Source organism: Dama dama, chromosome 20 (assembly GCF_033118175.1).
Source record: "Dama dama isolate Ldn47 chromosome 20, ASM3311817v1, whole genome shotgun sequence".
NCBI classification, from domain to species: Eukaryota; Metazoa; Chordata; class Mammalia; order Artiodactyla; family Cervidae; genus Dama; species Dama dama.
Window position 1 is genome coordinate 115,666,058 of NC_083700.1, and position 13,068 is coordinate 115,679,125.

At 43.5% G+C, this 13,068-nt stretch overlaps 2 protein-coding genes across 3 annotated transcripts; one reads left to right on the forward strand and one right to left on the reverse strand.

Moving 5' to 3' along the window:
* The first annotated feature begins 4,199 nt into the window (after nt 1-4,199).
* Nucleotides 4,200-5,150, forward strand: LOC133040423 (olfactory receptor 9S13-like). Its single transcript, XM_061120147.1, has one exon. It carries the CDS (start codon nt 4,200-4,202, stop codon nt 5,148-5,150), a length of 951 nt encoding a protein of 316 aa, XP_060976130.1.
* Nucleotides 5,151-10,050: 4,900 nt separating this feature from the next.
* Nucleotides 10,051-10,634, reverse strand: LOC133040424 (protein tyrosine phosphatase type IVA 1-like). 2 transcript variants are annotated; one of them, XM_061120149.1, is made up of 2 exons: nt 10,297-10,634; nt 10,051-10,233 (listed from the first exon to the last, which is right to left on the reverse strand). In XM_061120149.1, exons 1-2 carry the CDS (start codon nt 10,632-10,634, stop codon nt 10,179-10,181), a joined length of 393 nt encoding a protein of 130 aa, XP_060976132.1. In that variant the 3' UTR covers nt 10,051-10,178. The 2 variants fall into 2 exon arrangements, with proteins under 2 accessions (XP_060976132.1, XP_060976131.1); XM_061120148.1 differs by having other exon boundaries at nt 10,051-10,634.
* Between the last annotated feature and the right edge of the window lie 2,434 nt (nt 10,635-13,068).

Genomic DNA, 13,068 nt, shown 5'->3' on the forward strand with positions numbered 1-13,068 from the left:
CAACTCCCAAAGCTTACTCAAATTCATGTCCACCAAGTCAGTGATGCCATCCAACCATCTCATCCTCTGATGTCCCCTATTCCTCCTGTCTTCAATCTTTCCCAGCATCAGGGTCTTTCAAATGAACCAGTTCTTTGCATCAAGTGGCCAAAGTGTTGGAGTTTCAGCTTCAACATCAGTCCTTCCAATGAATACTCAAAACTGATTTCCTTCAGGATTGAGTGGTTGGATCTCCTTGCAGTCCAAGGGACTCTCAAGAGTCTTCTCCAACATCACAGTTCAAAAACATCAGTTCTTCAGTGCTCAGCTTTCTTTACAGTCCAACACTCACATCCATACCTGACTACAGGAAAACTCATAGCTTTGACTAGATGGACCTTTGTTAGCAAAGTAATGTCTCTGCTTTCAAATATGCTGTCTAAATTGGTCATAACTTTTCTTCCAAGGAGTTAGCATCTTTTAATTTCATGGCTACAGTCACCATCTGCAGTGATTTTGGAGCCCAAAAAAGCAGTCTGCCATTGTTTCCACTGTTTCTCCATCTATTTGCCATGAAGTGATGGGACCTGATACCATGATGTTAGTTTTATGAATGTTGAGTTTTAAGTCAACTTTTTCACTCTCCTCTTTCACTTTCATCAAGAGGCTCTTTAGTTCTTCTTCACTTTCTGCCATAAGGGTGGTGTCATCTGCATATCTGCCATAAGGGTGGTGTCATCTGCATATCTGAGGTTATTGATATTTCTCCCGGCAATCTTGATTCCAGCTTGTGCTTCTTCCAGCCCAGTGTTTCTTATGATGTACTCTGCATAGAAGTTAAATAAGCAGGGTGACAATATACAGCCTTGATGTACTCCTTTCCTGATTTGGAGCCAGTCTGTTGTTCCATGTCCAGTTCTAACTGTTGCTTCCTGACCTGCATAAGATTTCTCAAGAGGCAGGTCAGGTTGTCTGATATTCCCATCTCTTAAACAATTTTCCACAGTTTGTTGTGATCCATGCAGCCAAAGGCTTTGGCATAGTCAATAAAGCAGAAGTAGATGCTTTTCTGGAACTCTCTTCCTTTTTTGATGATCCAACAGAAGTTGACAATTTGGTCCCTGGTTCTGCTGCCTTTTCTAAATCCAGCTTAAGCATCTACAAGTTCATGGTTCACATACTGTTGAAGCCTGGCCTGGAGAATTTTGAGCATTACTTTGCTAGCCTGTGAGATGAGTGCAATTGTGTGGCAGTTTGAACATTGTTTGGCATTGCCTTTCTTTGGGATTGGAAAGAAAACTGACATTTTCCAGTCCTGTGGCCACTGCTGAGTTTTCCAAATTTGCTGACATATTGAGTGCAGTACTTTCATAGCATCATCTTTTAGGATTTGAAATAGCTCAACTAGAATTCCATCACCTCCATTAGCTTTGTTCAGAGTGATGCTTCCTAAGGCCCACTGTCTGGCTCTAGGTCAGTGATCACACCATCGTGGTTATCTGGGTCATGAAGATATTTTTTGTATAGTTCTTCTGTGTATTCTTGCCACCTCTTCTTAATAGCTTCTACCTCTGTTAGATCCATACCATTTCTGTCCTTTATTGTGGCTATCTTTGCATAAAATATTCACTTGGTATCTCTAATTTTCTTGAAGAGACCTCTGGTCTTTCCCACCCTATTGTTTTCCTCTATTTCTCTGCATTGATCACTGAGGAAGGCCTTCTTATCTCTCCTTGCGATTCTTTGAACTCTGCATTCAAATGGGCATATCTTTCCTTTTCTCCTTTGCCTTTAGCTTCTCTTCTTTTCTCAGCTATTTGTAAGGCCTCCTCAGACAACCATTTTGCCTCTTTGCATTTCTTCTTCTTGGGGATGGTCTTCATCACTGCCTCCTGTACAATGTCATGAACCTCCTTCCATAGTTCTTCAGGCACTCTGTCGATCAGATCTAATCCCTTGAATCTATTTGTCACTTCTACTGTATAATCATTAGGGATTTGATTTAAGTCTTATTTGAATGGTCTAGTGGTTTTCCCTACTTTCTTCAAATTTAGTCTGAATTTGGCAATAAGGAGTGCATGATCTGAGCCCCACTTAGCTCCCAGCCTTGTTTTTGCTGACTGTTTAGAGCTTCTTCATCTTCAGCTGCAAAGAATATAATCAATCTGATTTCAGTACTGACCATTTGGTGATGTCCATGTGTAGAGTCTTCTCTTTTATTGTTGGAAGAGGGTGTTTGCTATGACAAGTATGTTCTCTTGGCAAAACTCAGTTAGGTTTTGTCCTGCTTCAGTTTGTACTCCAAGGCCAAATTTTCCTGTTACTCCAGGTGCTTCCTGATGTCCTACTTTTGCATTCCAGGCCCGTATAATGAAAAGGACGTCTTTTTTGGGTGTTAGTTCTAGAAGATCTTGTAGGTCTTCATAGAACTGTTCAACTTCAGCTTCTTCAGCATTACTGGTTGAGCCATAGACTTGGATTACTGTTATATTCAATGGCTTGCCTTGGAAATGAAGAGAGATCATTGTCGTTTTTGAGACTGCACCCAAGTACTGCATTTCAGGCTCTTTTGTTGGCTAGGAGGGCTACCCCATTTCTTCTAAGGGATTCCTGCCCACAGTAGTAGATATAACGGTCACCTGAGTTTAATTCACCCAATTCGGTCCAGCAAAAACTTAGCTGAGACTAATATGAATGTGTGTACAGGACAGGGATGGGAGGACAGCCAAGGAGTGGGCAGCAGAGGTGTGTAGGGCATCCCACCAGCTCCGCTCAGACTACCAGCTCCTAACCCATGTCACACTGCACAATGCCGGGGCATCCCTAGTCAAACTGTGATACTCTGCTGTCCTGTGAGGGTTGGAGTCAGGCCAGCCAGGAGAGGAAAGATGGGCAACACACTCTTTCTCCTGCATGCTCTATTGTTGAAAAGTATGAACTCTCTCAGACCACCTTCTAAGAGAACTGCAGGCTGAGCGAGAATGTGGTGGTCATCGTTGCTCTGCAGGCATCACTGACCACATAGCTGCTGCCTGTACACCCCTACTCCCGGGAAGGGCACTCCCTCTGAAGGTGGCCAACCCTGTGATCCTGCAGCTCGCACCTCTAAAGAATGAAACTGCTTTAAAATCAGCTCTGCTCTCCTACTGATGCTCCCCTTAGTCCTGGGAGGCACTGTGGTGTCCACCTTCCTTCCTCACTCCTCCCTTTTTTAGGCTGCATCTCCCCTGATCACCCCTCTGGGCATCACACAGCTGGTGCCCAAGTCCCATGTGAGCGTGGAGTTCAGCCCTAGTCTGGGCTGTGACAGGGACAGGAAGCAGCACCCAGCAGGAGGACCCAGTCACTGAGACAGACGTGACCATGTTGGTGGCTCCCACAGCTCCAAGCAATCACCCTACAGGGTGTGCAGAGGAGCCAGGGGCATGGAAGTCAGGATGAGAGAGGATATGCCACATGCTGAATGTGTCACAGCTCCTGACCTGCTGCTTTTCAGACCATGGAGGCAGACTTTCTCCTCTCCAGGAATTGTCTAACATCCAGACATTACAAGAAAGAACCCTTAGATTCTCAAGGATGCAGAGATTTCTGCTGAGGTTGCCAACAAGATCCTATCTCAGAGACAAAGATGCTAAGTTAGGTCTCAGGTCCTGCAGGAGAGAAAGGCGTAGCTACACACTGGCCTGGTAAGGGTTGGTCCCTTACCTGCTCCCAGCCTGTCCCAGGATAGAGCTATCACTGGGTCATTTCCTGATGGCATGAAGTGCTTAACAATTTCTGAAATTAAAGAATGAGTAAATAAGAGGTGGGAGGTGCAGGATTAGATAACTGAGCAGGTGCAGAAATAGCACAGCTCAGGAGCATCCCTGTGGGGAGGAAGAGCATGTCCTTCAAAGCAAGGACAGGGAGATGGAAGCCACCCTTACACAGTAGACTCTTGGCTTGGCAGGACCCCTTGAGTCTCTTCTCATAGCAAATGCTCTGTCTCCCATAGGGTGAGTGCTCCAAGCACACTTCGTAATTAGTAAATCAGAAGAAATGGTTATGCTTCAGATCAGCTAGTATTTGTCAGGAAGAACAGTGGTATCTAGTTGCCCCTGCAGTAGGGCACTGAAGGGTGCCTGTTCTCCAAGAGAGGATGACTTTGTGACCCTTACCTGCTCCCTCTCACTGCCTCCACCAGCTCTTGACTCTCTGCCCCATGTCACCAGCTCGGGGCCATGTCACCCCATGGAAACAGAAACCTCTCAGAGATGCCTTTGCAAGAGTTTGTGCTGGATGGATTTGAGGGTGGTCCACAGACCCAGGCCCTGCTCTTTGCTCTGTTCCTGGCCCTGTACATGGTGGCCGTCCTGGGGAACCTCACCATGATCGTGGTCATCACCCTGGATGCCCGTCTGCACTCCCCAATGTACTTCTTCCTCAAGAACCTCTCCTTCCTGGACTTGTGCTACTCATCTGTCATCTACCCCAAGGCCCTGGCAAACACCACATCTTCCTCCAAGGTCATCACGTTTGAGGGATGTATCATTCAGTTTTTCTTTTTCTCTCTAATGGGCACCACTGAGGCTTTCCTCTTGGCCGTGATGGCCTATGACCGCTTCGTGGCCATCTGCAGCCCCCTGCGCTACCCCATCTCCATGCGCCCCTCAGTCTGTGCCTGCCTGGTGCTGGGCTCCTACTGCGGGGGCTGCCTCAACTCCATCCTGCAGACCAGCTTCACATTCAGCCTCCCGTTCTGCAGCTCCAACCACATCGACCACTTCTTCTGTGATGTGCCCCCTCTGCTCAAGCTTGCCTGTGCTGACACTACCATCAATGAGCTGGTCATGTTTGCCATCTGTGGCCTCATCATTGTGGGCACCACACTCGTGGTCCTCATCTCCTATGGCTACATCACAGTGACCATCCTGAGGATGCACTCAGGAGGAGGCAGACACAAGCTCTTCTCCACCTGTGGCTCCCACATGACAGCCGTGTCCCTCTTTTACGGGACCCTTTTTGTCATATATGCCCAGCCAGGAGCTGTGGAGTCCATGGAGCTGGGCAAGGTGGTCTCTGTCTTCTACACCCTGGTCATCCCGATGCTCAACCCCCTCATCTACAGCCTGAGAAACAAGGACGTGAAGGATGCCCTGTGGAGACTGGGGCAGAAACACACAGCCATGTGAAGGAGGGTGACCAGAGAGGGACAATATGTCCCAAGGAAAGGACAAGAGCTTTGAAAGAGGCACTAGGTTTAATCTGAAGAATTTATTCCTCATTCTTATAATTCATTCTTTCCTCCGGCATTGTATTTAATCCTTCTTGGGAGAACATCATGGACCTCAAACTGCAAGAGATGGAAAATGAATAAGGCATTTTCTTTGCCAACATAAAATTAGTATCCTTAAAGGGTACAACTCTAATCTTGAAGTATGGGTAATACAGTGGGCAGGATGATGAGCAGAGAGTCTTTGACTGAGAATGTATTTCCTAATTCAGCATCCTCCAGTGAAGATAGTGTTGTTGTTGTTCAGTAGCTAAGTTGTGTCCAATTTCTTGTGACCCCATGAATGTAGCATGTCAGACTTCCCTTTCCTTTGCTATATCCTTGACTTTGCTCAAACTCATCTCAATTAAATTGGTGATGACATCCAGCCATCTCATCCTCTGTCACACCCTTCTCCTCCTGCCCTCAATCTTTCCCAGCATCGTGGTCTTTTCCAGTGAGTCAGCTCTTTGCATCAGGTGGCCAAAGTATTGGAGCTTCAGCTTCAGCATCATTCTTTCCAATGAATATTCAGAGTTGATTTCCTTTAGGATGGACTGGTTGGATCTCCTTGCTCTCCAGTGAACGTATGAAACTAGACAAACTCTGATGCTTTTCCTGTCATTTCATTGTTGAATCCATGTATATATGTGCTCAGTAATCTCCTTTGGACCACCTAGTAGGGAGGTTCTAGGACACTCAGCCTGGCCCCTCCCTTGGTGATAGCCTGGGCATCCCCACAGCCAATTAGGGGAGTTAGGAAGACCAAGTTTCCCCTCAATCCTGAGCAGGGCTGTTCCTCCTCCCCCTTCTGTTCACTGATGCCACCACCCAGCAAGGCAGCAGGGAGCACCTGCTGCTGCTTCAGAGGCTCCCAGTGCTCCCTGTCCTGGGTTCTCCCCTCAGACAGCAGCTGGGAGCCCCAGGGAGTCAGCGTGGATGTCTGACACCCAAAGTTCACCATCCAACCTGACAGGGGACAGTGTCCTGACTACTTGTGACCCTAAGAAACGGGGCCTTGTCAGCAGACATCTCGGAATAAGGATGGAGGTGCTGGTGCTGCTGCAGAGAGCAGGGGTGGGGAGAGAGGGGGCAGTTTCTTGGCAGAAGTACAGCTTCCTGGCCCTCAACCCCACACTCCCTGGGGGAGCCGGATTGTCAGTCTTGACCTCCCCATTCAAAGCTCCAGCCCCCTGCTCCATGGACCCAACACACAGCCTGGACTCAGATCCCTATCGTATCTCCCTGTGGTAGAGTCATCCAGTCCCATGGTCACTCTCAGGAGGTGGTCCTCTGGACACAGGGTTAGTCTGTAGGGTCAGTAGGGACGTGCCCTCCTCTCTGATCACAGCTCTCCATCTCCCTGCTGTCTGCTCAGGAGACTCTGGCAAGCAGCCAAAACCCAAGTCATCAGATTGCTGCTCACCATTCCTCCCTCAACAGGAACCTACTCCAATGTCTCTGCTGGACTCTTGAAAGCATTGTCTCATCTTTGGGCTCCAAAATTAATTCTAAGTCTGGTGTAGATTACTGTATTCACCTGATGACCTTTATTCTTTGAGGAGCTTTCCCAAAGTAACATGCCTTCTTATAGTGTCATACTACTATACTGTTCTCTTTCCCTGCATTCCTTTCTTCCTCTTTTTTCTCTGCCTCCCCCTCATTTCCTCCCCTTCCTTCCTTCCCTCCTTCCTTACTTTCTCCTTCTCTCCCTCACTTTATTTTTGTCATTCCAAGGAACGTCTTACTTTAAATTTCTAAAGGAAAATCCCAACCTTGTGTATACAAGTGTAGAGTCCTCATCATTATGTGAATTTTAATGGTACAAGCAGTAAGGAATCTATGGTTCTTAGTAGAACATTAATTTTCACTTTCAAATAAATCAGGAAAATTGAGACAGCACTAGATGGAATAGAAATTGTCCTATAATCTGGAAGATAATTATTTTTAAAACCCTACAGGTTGCCTTTACATCTCTGTAAAACTATATTTCAGATTGCAGTGACTATCATTATACAATGGTAGACATCGTTTACTTGGTTATTCATCCCATACTATGCTTTGCAAGCTACTGGCATGCACTAGATACCCAGTTCACATCTAATGCCAGAGTATAAGTTGAGTTCAGTGTTAATTAGTCACTGAACTCCAAAACACATGTGATACAGCTCATCTCTTTATCGTGCTTAAGTGGACAATAAACATATTGCATTTCAAGACCATATTGCAGTTTCGATGCTGATATTTTTTAAACTTTAGAAGTTTCTTCCCTTTAAAAGCAAAAAATAAAATAAAATAACTTTTGTTGTATTTTGAGGTTGGTTCAGTCCTATTGTTAGTTGCTAAGTCACGTGTTGTTGTTTAGTCGCTAAACCTGTCCAACACTTTTGCGACCCCATGGACTGTAGCCCGCCAGGATCCTGTGTCCATGGAGTTTCCCATGCAAGAATTCTGGAATGGGTTGCCATTTCCTCCTCCAGGGGATCTTCCCGACTGTGGAGTTCAGTAGTGTCTGGTATATTCACCTTCTGTGTATCAGATCTCCAGAACTTTTCATTTTGCAAACCTGGAACTCCATCCCCCTAAACAATAACTCCCTGTTGCTCCCTTACCTCCACTACCAGGAGACACAATTCTTCTTTCTGTCTCTACAAATGTGACTTCTTCAGATGCCCCCAGATAAGTAAAACATATAGCACTGGTCTTTTTGCATCTGGTTGTTACACTTAGCATAGTCTCCTTAAGATTTACCCATGTTGTAGCATGTGACAGGATTTCTATCCTTTTTAAGGCTAAATAGTATTCCATCACATGTGTATGCAACTTTTTGTTTATCTCTTCACCCACCAAGAGACACTCGGGTTGCCTTTGGCATGCAAAAGGTGCATCTCTTAGAAAGACTGCTGTTTTGTTCTTTATCTCATTTTTTACTATATATCCAGATATTTGATTGCATAATATGGTAATTCTTTTTTAATTTTAGGAAGAACCCTATACTCTTTTTCATAGTGGCTGTACCATTTTTATGCCTACCAAAAGTGCAAAATTGCTGCAATTTATCCACATAATAGTCAGTATATGTTCTCCTTTCTCTTTCATGTCATTCATTATAATGATTGTGAGGTATAATCTCTTTGTTGTTTCTTTTAATATTTCCCTAATATTACTGACTTTGAGCATTTTCTTATATGTTTGTTAGCAATTTGTAGGTTATCTTTAGAGAAATATCCTCAAGTGACATGAAAATTTTAAATTAGGTTATTGGTTCATTTAATTGTCGTAATTCTTTATGTATTCTGAATATTATCCTCTCATCAGACATAACATTTTAAACATTTTCTTCCAGGTCACAGGTTGCCTTTCCACACTGCTATCTAAGTTTTTAGTGCACACATTTTTAGTTTGATAGTTACATAGTTAGATAGCCACAAGTGTCTATTTTCCCTTTTGTTTCACATGTTTTTGGTGTCATATCCAACAAATCATTGTCAAATTTAAGGTTATTGAGTTTTTCTCAGATGTTGTCTTCCAGGAGTTTAAGAGACTTACGTCATATATTTAGGTTTTGTTTTTTTTTTTTACGATAAACGCATATCATCATTTATTTAATGTTTAAGCTCTTGCACTAGATTTTTACAAGCTGGTGAACACTGACAAATTATTTCTCCCACAGAACTATAACCACTTGTTCCCGGACAGTATAAATATATGGTTGAGCTAATGTTAATACACATCATCATTTTATCAATTACATAATAAAACAAATTGTCAAGTATCCAAATATTAAGTTACACAGCTCAAAGGGTATATAAAATATTAAACATCTGCTCAATTCATTAGCAGAAACCCACTTTTTTTTTTGCAAGAGAGGCTGGGAATCACACTTCAAACAAAACTAAGTTGGTAAACAACTTCAGTAAGTATGAAAAAAAATTATAAGAATTTCAGAAATTTTGATTAAGAATTGTTTTAGTTACAGTAACAAAATATTTCTACCTTTTAAAAAAGCATTTACTAAATTAAAGCACATATTCTACATGTTCTGCACAAGATAAAGGCAACATTTTACTAAAAATACTTAATAGCCCCCTCCCATTCTTTTTTCAGGCCTTCTCTGTAAGTTGCACCCCAAAGTGCAAACATTAAAATGAAATGTAAGGCTTTTGTCTGGAGACATTAAAGACACGTGCTTCTGTACAATGTAGATTTTCAAAATGGAGGCCTTCTACAACATAAAATGAGATTGATAGAAAGATATTAAATGATCACTGTAATTAAAATTAATTAATTTTAATTTTTTAATTAAATTAACTGGTTAATTAAAAAGGGAGCAAATCTGATGTATACTGGTATGAATGTGGGAGATGTAAACATATTGTAAGCAAACAAACCTCATAGGCCCTACTTTCTGTGTTTGAAATGATGCAAGGAATAAACCACATAAGGTCCAGAGTGTTCATAGTTCCTGGGATTTATTCTATATGATACTAAAAATATACAAGTATTGTGCTGGGTATTTTGGCACCTAGTCTTTCTAAATTTCTTACGTATTGGTAAGATTCTGGCATGGAAACAGATTTAATAACATGACTCAATACTGCATTATTTCAGGAAAGGTCAATTGGTACAAATTATAAGCACATATTAATGCTCAACAGCAAGAATTCTTTACTAGTATTTACTAGTATTCAAATAGGCTGATCATAACCTGAACAGAGACTGCAATTCTGCCAGGTCTGTGGTCTGGTAAAGCTGCTTTTCAACACTCCTATGGAAGCTTCATCAGACTTATCACCAAGTCAACTGGGCTATCTGCTATGTACGACAAATTCCATCGTGTCTCAGGTTCCACTTCCAAGCAATGGCATCATGCACCCTGGTTTTACTGAATGCAACAGTTGTTTCTATGACCATTGGAGTCTTTGAAGCGCAGCCACATTTTAGGATGCTACTTCTCCAAATACAAAAGTTGCTTGCTGTTAAAAGCTCCTCTCCGGTTTTGTCTTATGAACGGTCCTGCATCTTCATATTTCATCCCACCTTCAATTAATGCTAGGGCAACAAGCACTGGAGCTCTGCCAAGGCCTGCCACACAATGAACAGCAATACAGCAACCAGGGTCTTCAAGAAACTTAGTTTTCACAAGACTTAACCAATCATCAACAATCTGGTTAGATGGTGGTGCGCCATCATCAAAAGGCCAATCAAGAACATGGATGCCTTCTTTCTCCACGAGAGTAGTGTCATAAGTTGCTTCACATACTCTTACAATTGTGGTAACTCCATACTTCTTAAGTTCCTCTATAAATTTGCTTAGCGTTGCATTAGTTGGGTTGTGTATGATAAGAAATCTCATGTTCCTGTACGTAACTTCCACAGGAGCTGGGCGGTTCGTTAGAGCCATGTTAATTTAGTTAAAAAACACTCAATAGGGATATGAAAGAATTTAAAAAATTGAATACAGAAATGATGCAAAGAAACGCAGTCAACTTCAATATACTCCACTTGAAATTCTCAGTGCTTTTAAGTATGAAGTTGGGAGTAATGAATGAATGAGCCTCTTAAGAAGAAGCAGCAATTCTTCAATCCAGTAACACTGAGGCAACAGAAAGGAAGTGCACTGAGGTTTACCCCATCCAGATCAGAACTCTTGTAAAAAAATGCTCTGTGGATTTCAATTCAACACTTCTGTGTCCAGGTTAACCAGTCTTACGGGGGCTTCTCGGTTGAGCAGTAATGAATTTCTGCAGTTCACTCGTCTGCATAGAGGTCGTGCTGTGCCTGGCAGTAATCTCCACTGCCCTTCAGAAACTCCATAAATGTGTGACCGAGAACACCACAGAACTGAGGAATATGTCTACTCACTGAAGATTGTGGCCTAACCACACAGCCGGTCCCGAGGCGGCGGCGGGCGTCGTGCGGCGGCGGCGGCGGCTTCGCGGGCGGCGGCACCGAAGTCGGTTCCGCACTGAACGGCCGGGGAAGGGCGCGCAGCCTCGCCACCCGCTACATTTAGGTTTTTAATCCATATTAAGTTAGTTTTTGCTCATGAAGCTAGGTAAGGGCCCACATTATGCATTTTCACATAAGCAGCTGGTTTTCCAATGCCATTTGTTGAAAGGGTGTCTTTTCCCTGTGAGTCATCTTGGCACATTTGTTGAAGACCATTTGACGAAACTGATGAAGCCTCATTTCTGAGCTCTGTATTCTGCTCCACTGTTCTACAAGTCTGTCTTTGTGCCAATACTATACTGTTTTGAGACTGCAGATTTGTAATATGTTTCCAAATTAAGAAGTCTGAGAGCTTTTCAGTCGGGTGCTGAGTGGCTCTTCAGATCATGTGGCAGTTCCGTGGATCGTAACAACAGAGAACATGGTGACCGTGACCCGGAAGGAATGGACCCACTGGTGTCATCGACAGTCACTGGAACGAGGCTGTTGATGACATTGGTAATGAGAACTTAAAGGAATCTCTTCTTTGGGGCACCTATGCTTATGGTTTTGAGAAGTCATCAGTTATTCAGCAGAGAGCTATTATTCCATGTATTAAGGAGTATGATGTGATTATCAAGCTCAGTCAGGTACTGGCAAGACAGCCACATTTGCTCCATGGTTGGAGACTGAATTCCAGGAGACCCAAGCACAATATTGGCCCCTGCCAGAGAACTGGCTTGGCAAATCCAAAAGGTAATTCTAGCACTTAGAGACTATGTGGGAGCAACTTGTCATGTCTGCATTGGTGTAACCAGTGTTGTAAAAAAAATGCAAAACTGCAGGCTGAAGCACCACATACTGCTTTCTGTACACCCGGCAGAGTTTCTGATGTGTTAAACAATTATCTTTTTCCAAAATGGGTCAAAGTGCTTGTTTTGGGTGAAGCAGATAAAATGCTGAGCTGAGGGTTTAAGGATCAAATCTATGAGATTTTTCAAAAATTAAATACAAATATTCAGGTGATGTTGTTTTCTGCCACAAGGCCAACAGTTGTGTTGGAACTGACCAAAATTCATGAGAAACCCGATTCAAATTCTGGTGAAAAAGGAATAACTGACCCTTGAAGGAATCAAACAATTTTGTATCAGTGTTGAAAGAGAGAAATGAAAGTTGGATATACTTTGTGACTTTTATGAGACACTAACGATTACACAGGCTATTATTTTTCTCAACACAAGGCACAAGGTAGTGTTATGCCCGATGTCCGAGTCCCCGAGTGGGAAGAGAAAAGGCCTCCAAGACAATGCAACTCGCAAGAAGGGAAGTTTATTACTGACTCGAGCAGGACTCTCCGCCTGCAACCAACGCAGTGGTGCGAGTCAGAGAGCCCCGAGCCCAAGCTGTTACACAAATTTATAGGGTGAGAAGCAGATTGGTTACACGTTTGCAAAGCAATTTCATTGGTCAATACTTTTGTGCGCGGGGGACTTTCCTGGGGGTTTCCGCCCCGTTCCTAATTTCCTAATTGGCAAACAGCGGTCAGTATTAAGTGAAAGCTAATTGGTCCTAATTGGCAAACAGTGGTACCAAGTAGGAAGGTCTACTCCTAATCTAAGCTGCGTTACTCTGCTCGCCTCACAGTAGACTGGCTCATAGAGAAAATGCATGGCAGGGACTTCAGAGTTGCTTCTGTGCCTGGTGACGTAAGTCAGAAGGAATGAGTTGTAATCATGAGGGAACTCTGAGTGAAGTGAGTCAGAAAGAGAAAAACAAATATTGTATATTAGTGCATATATGTGGAAGCTAAAAAGATGGTACTGATGAGCCTAGTTGCAGGGCAGCAGTGGAGGCACAGACATAGAGAACAGACTTATGGACATGGGCAGGAGGAGGAGAGGGGGTGG

Excerpts from the sequence above, each read along its gene's own strand:
- LOC133040423 (XM_061120147.1), top strand. The coding sequence starts at position 4,200 with ATGTCACCCCATGGAAACAGAAACCTCTCAGAGATGCCTTTGCAAGAG.
- LOC133040424 (XM_061120148.1), bottom strand. The coding sequence starts at position 10,634 with ATGGCTCTAACGAACCGCCCAGCTCCTGTGGAAGTTACGTACAGGAAC.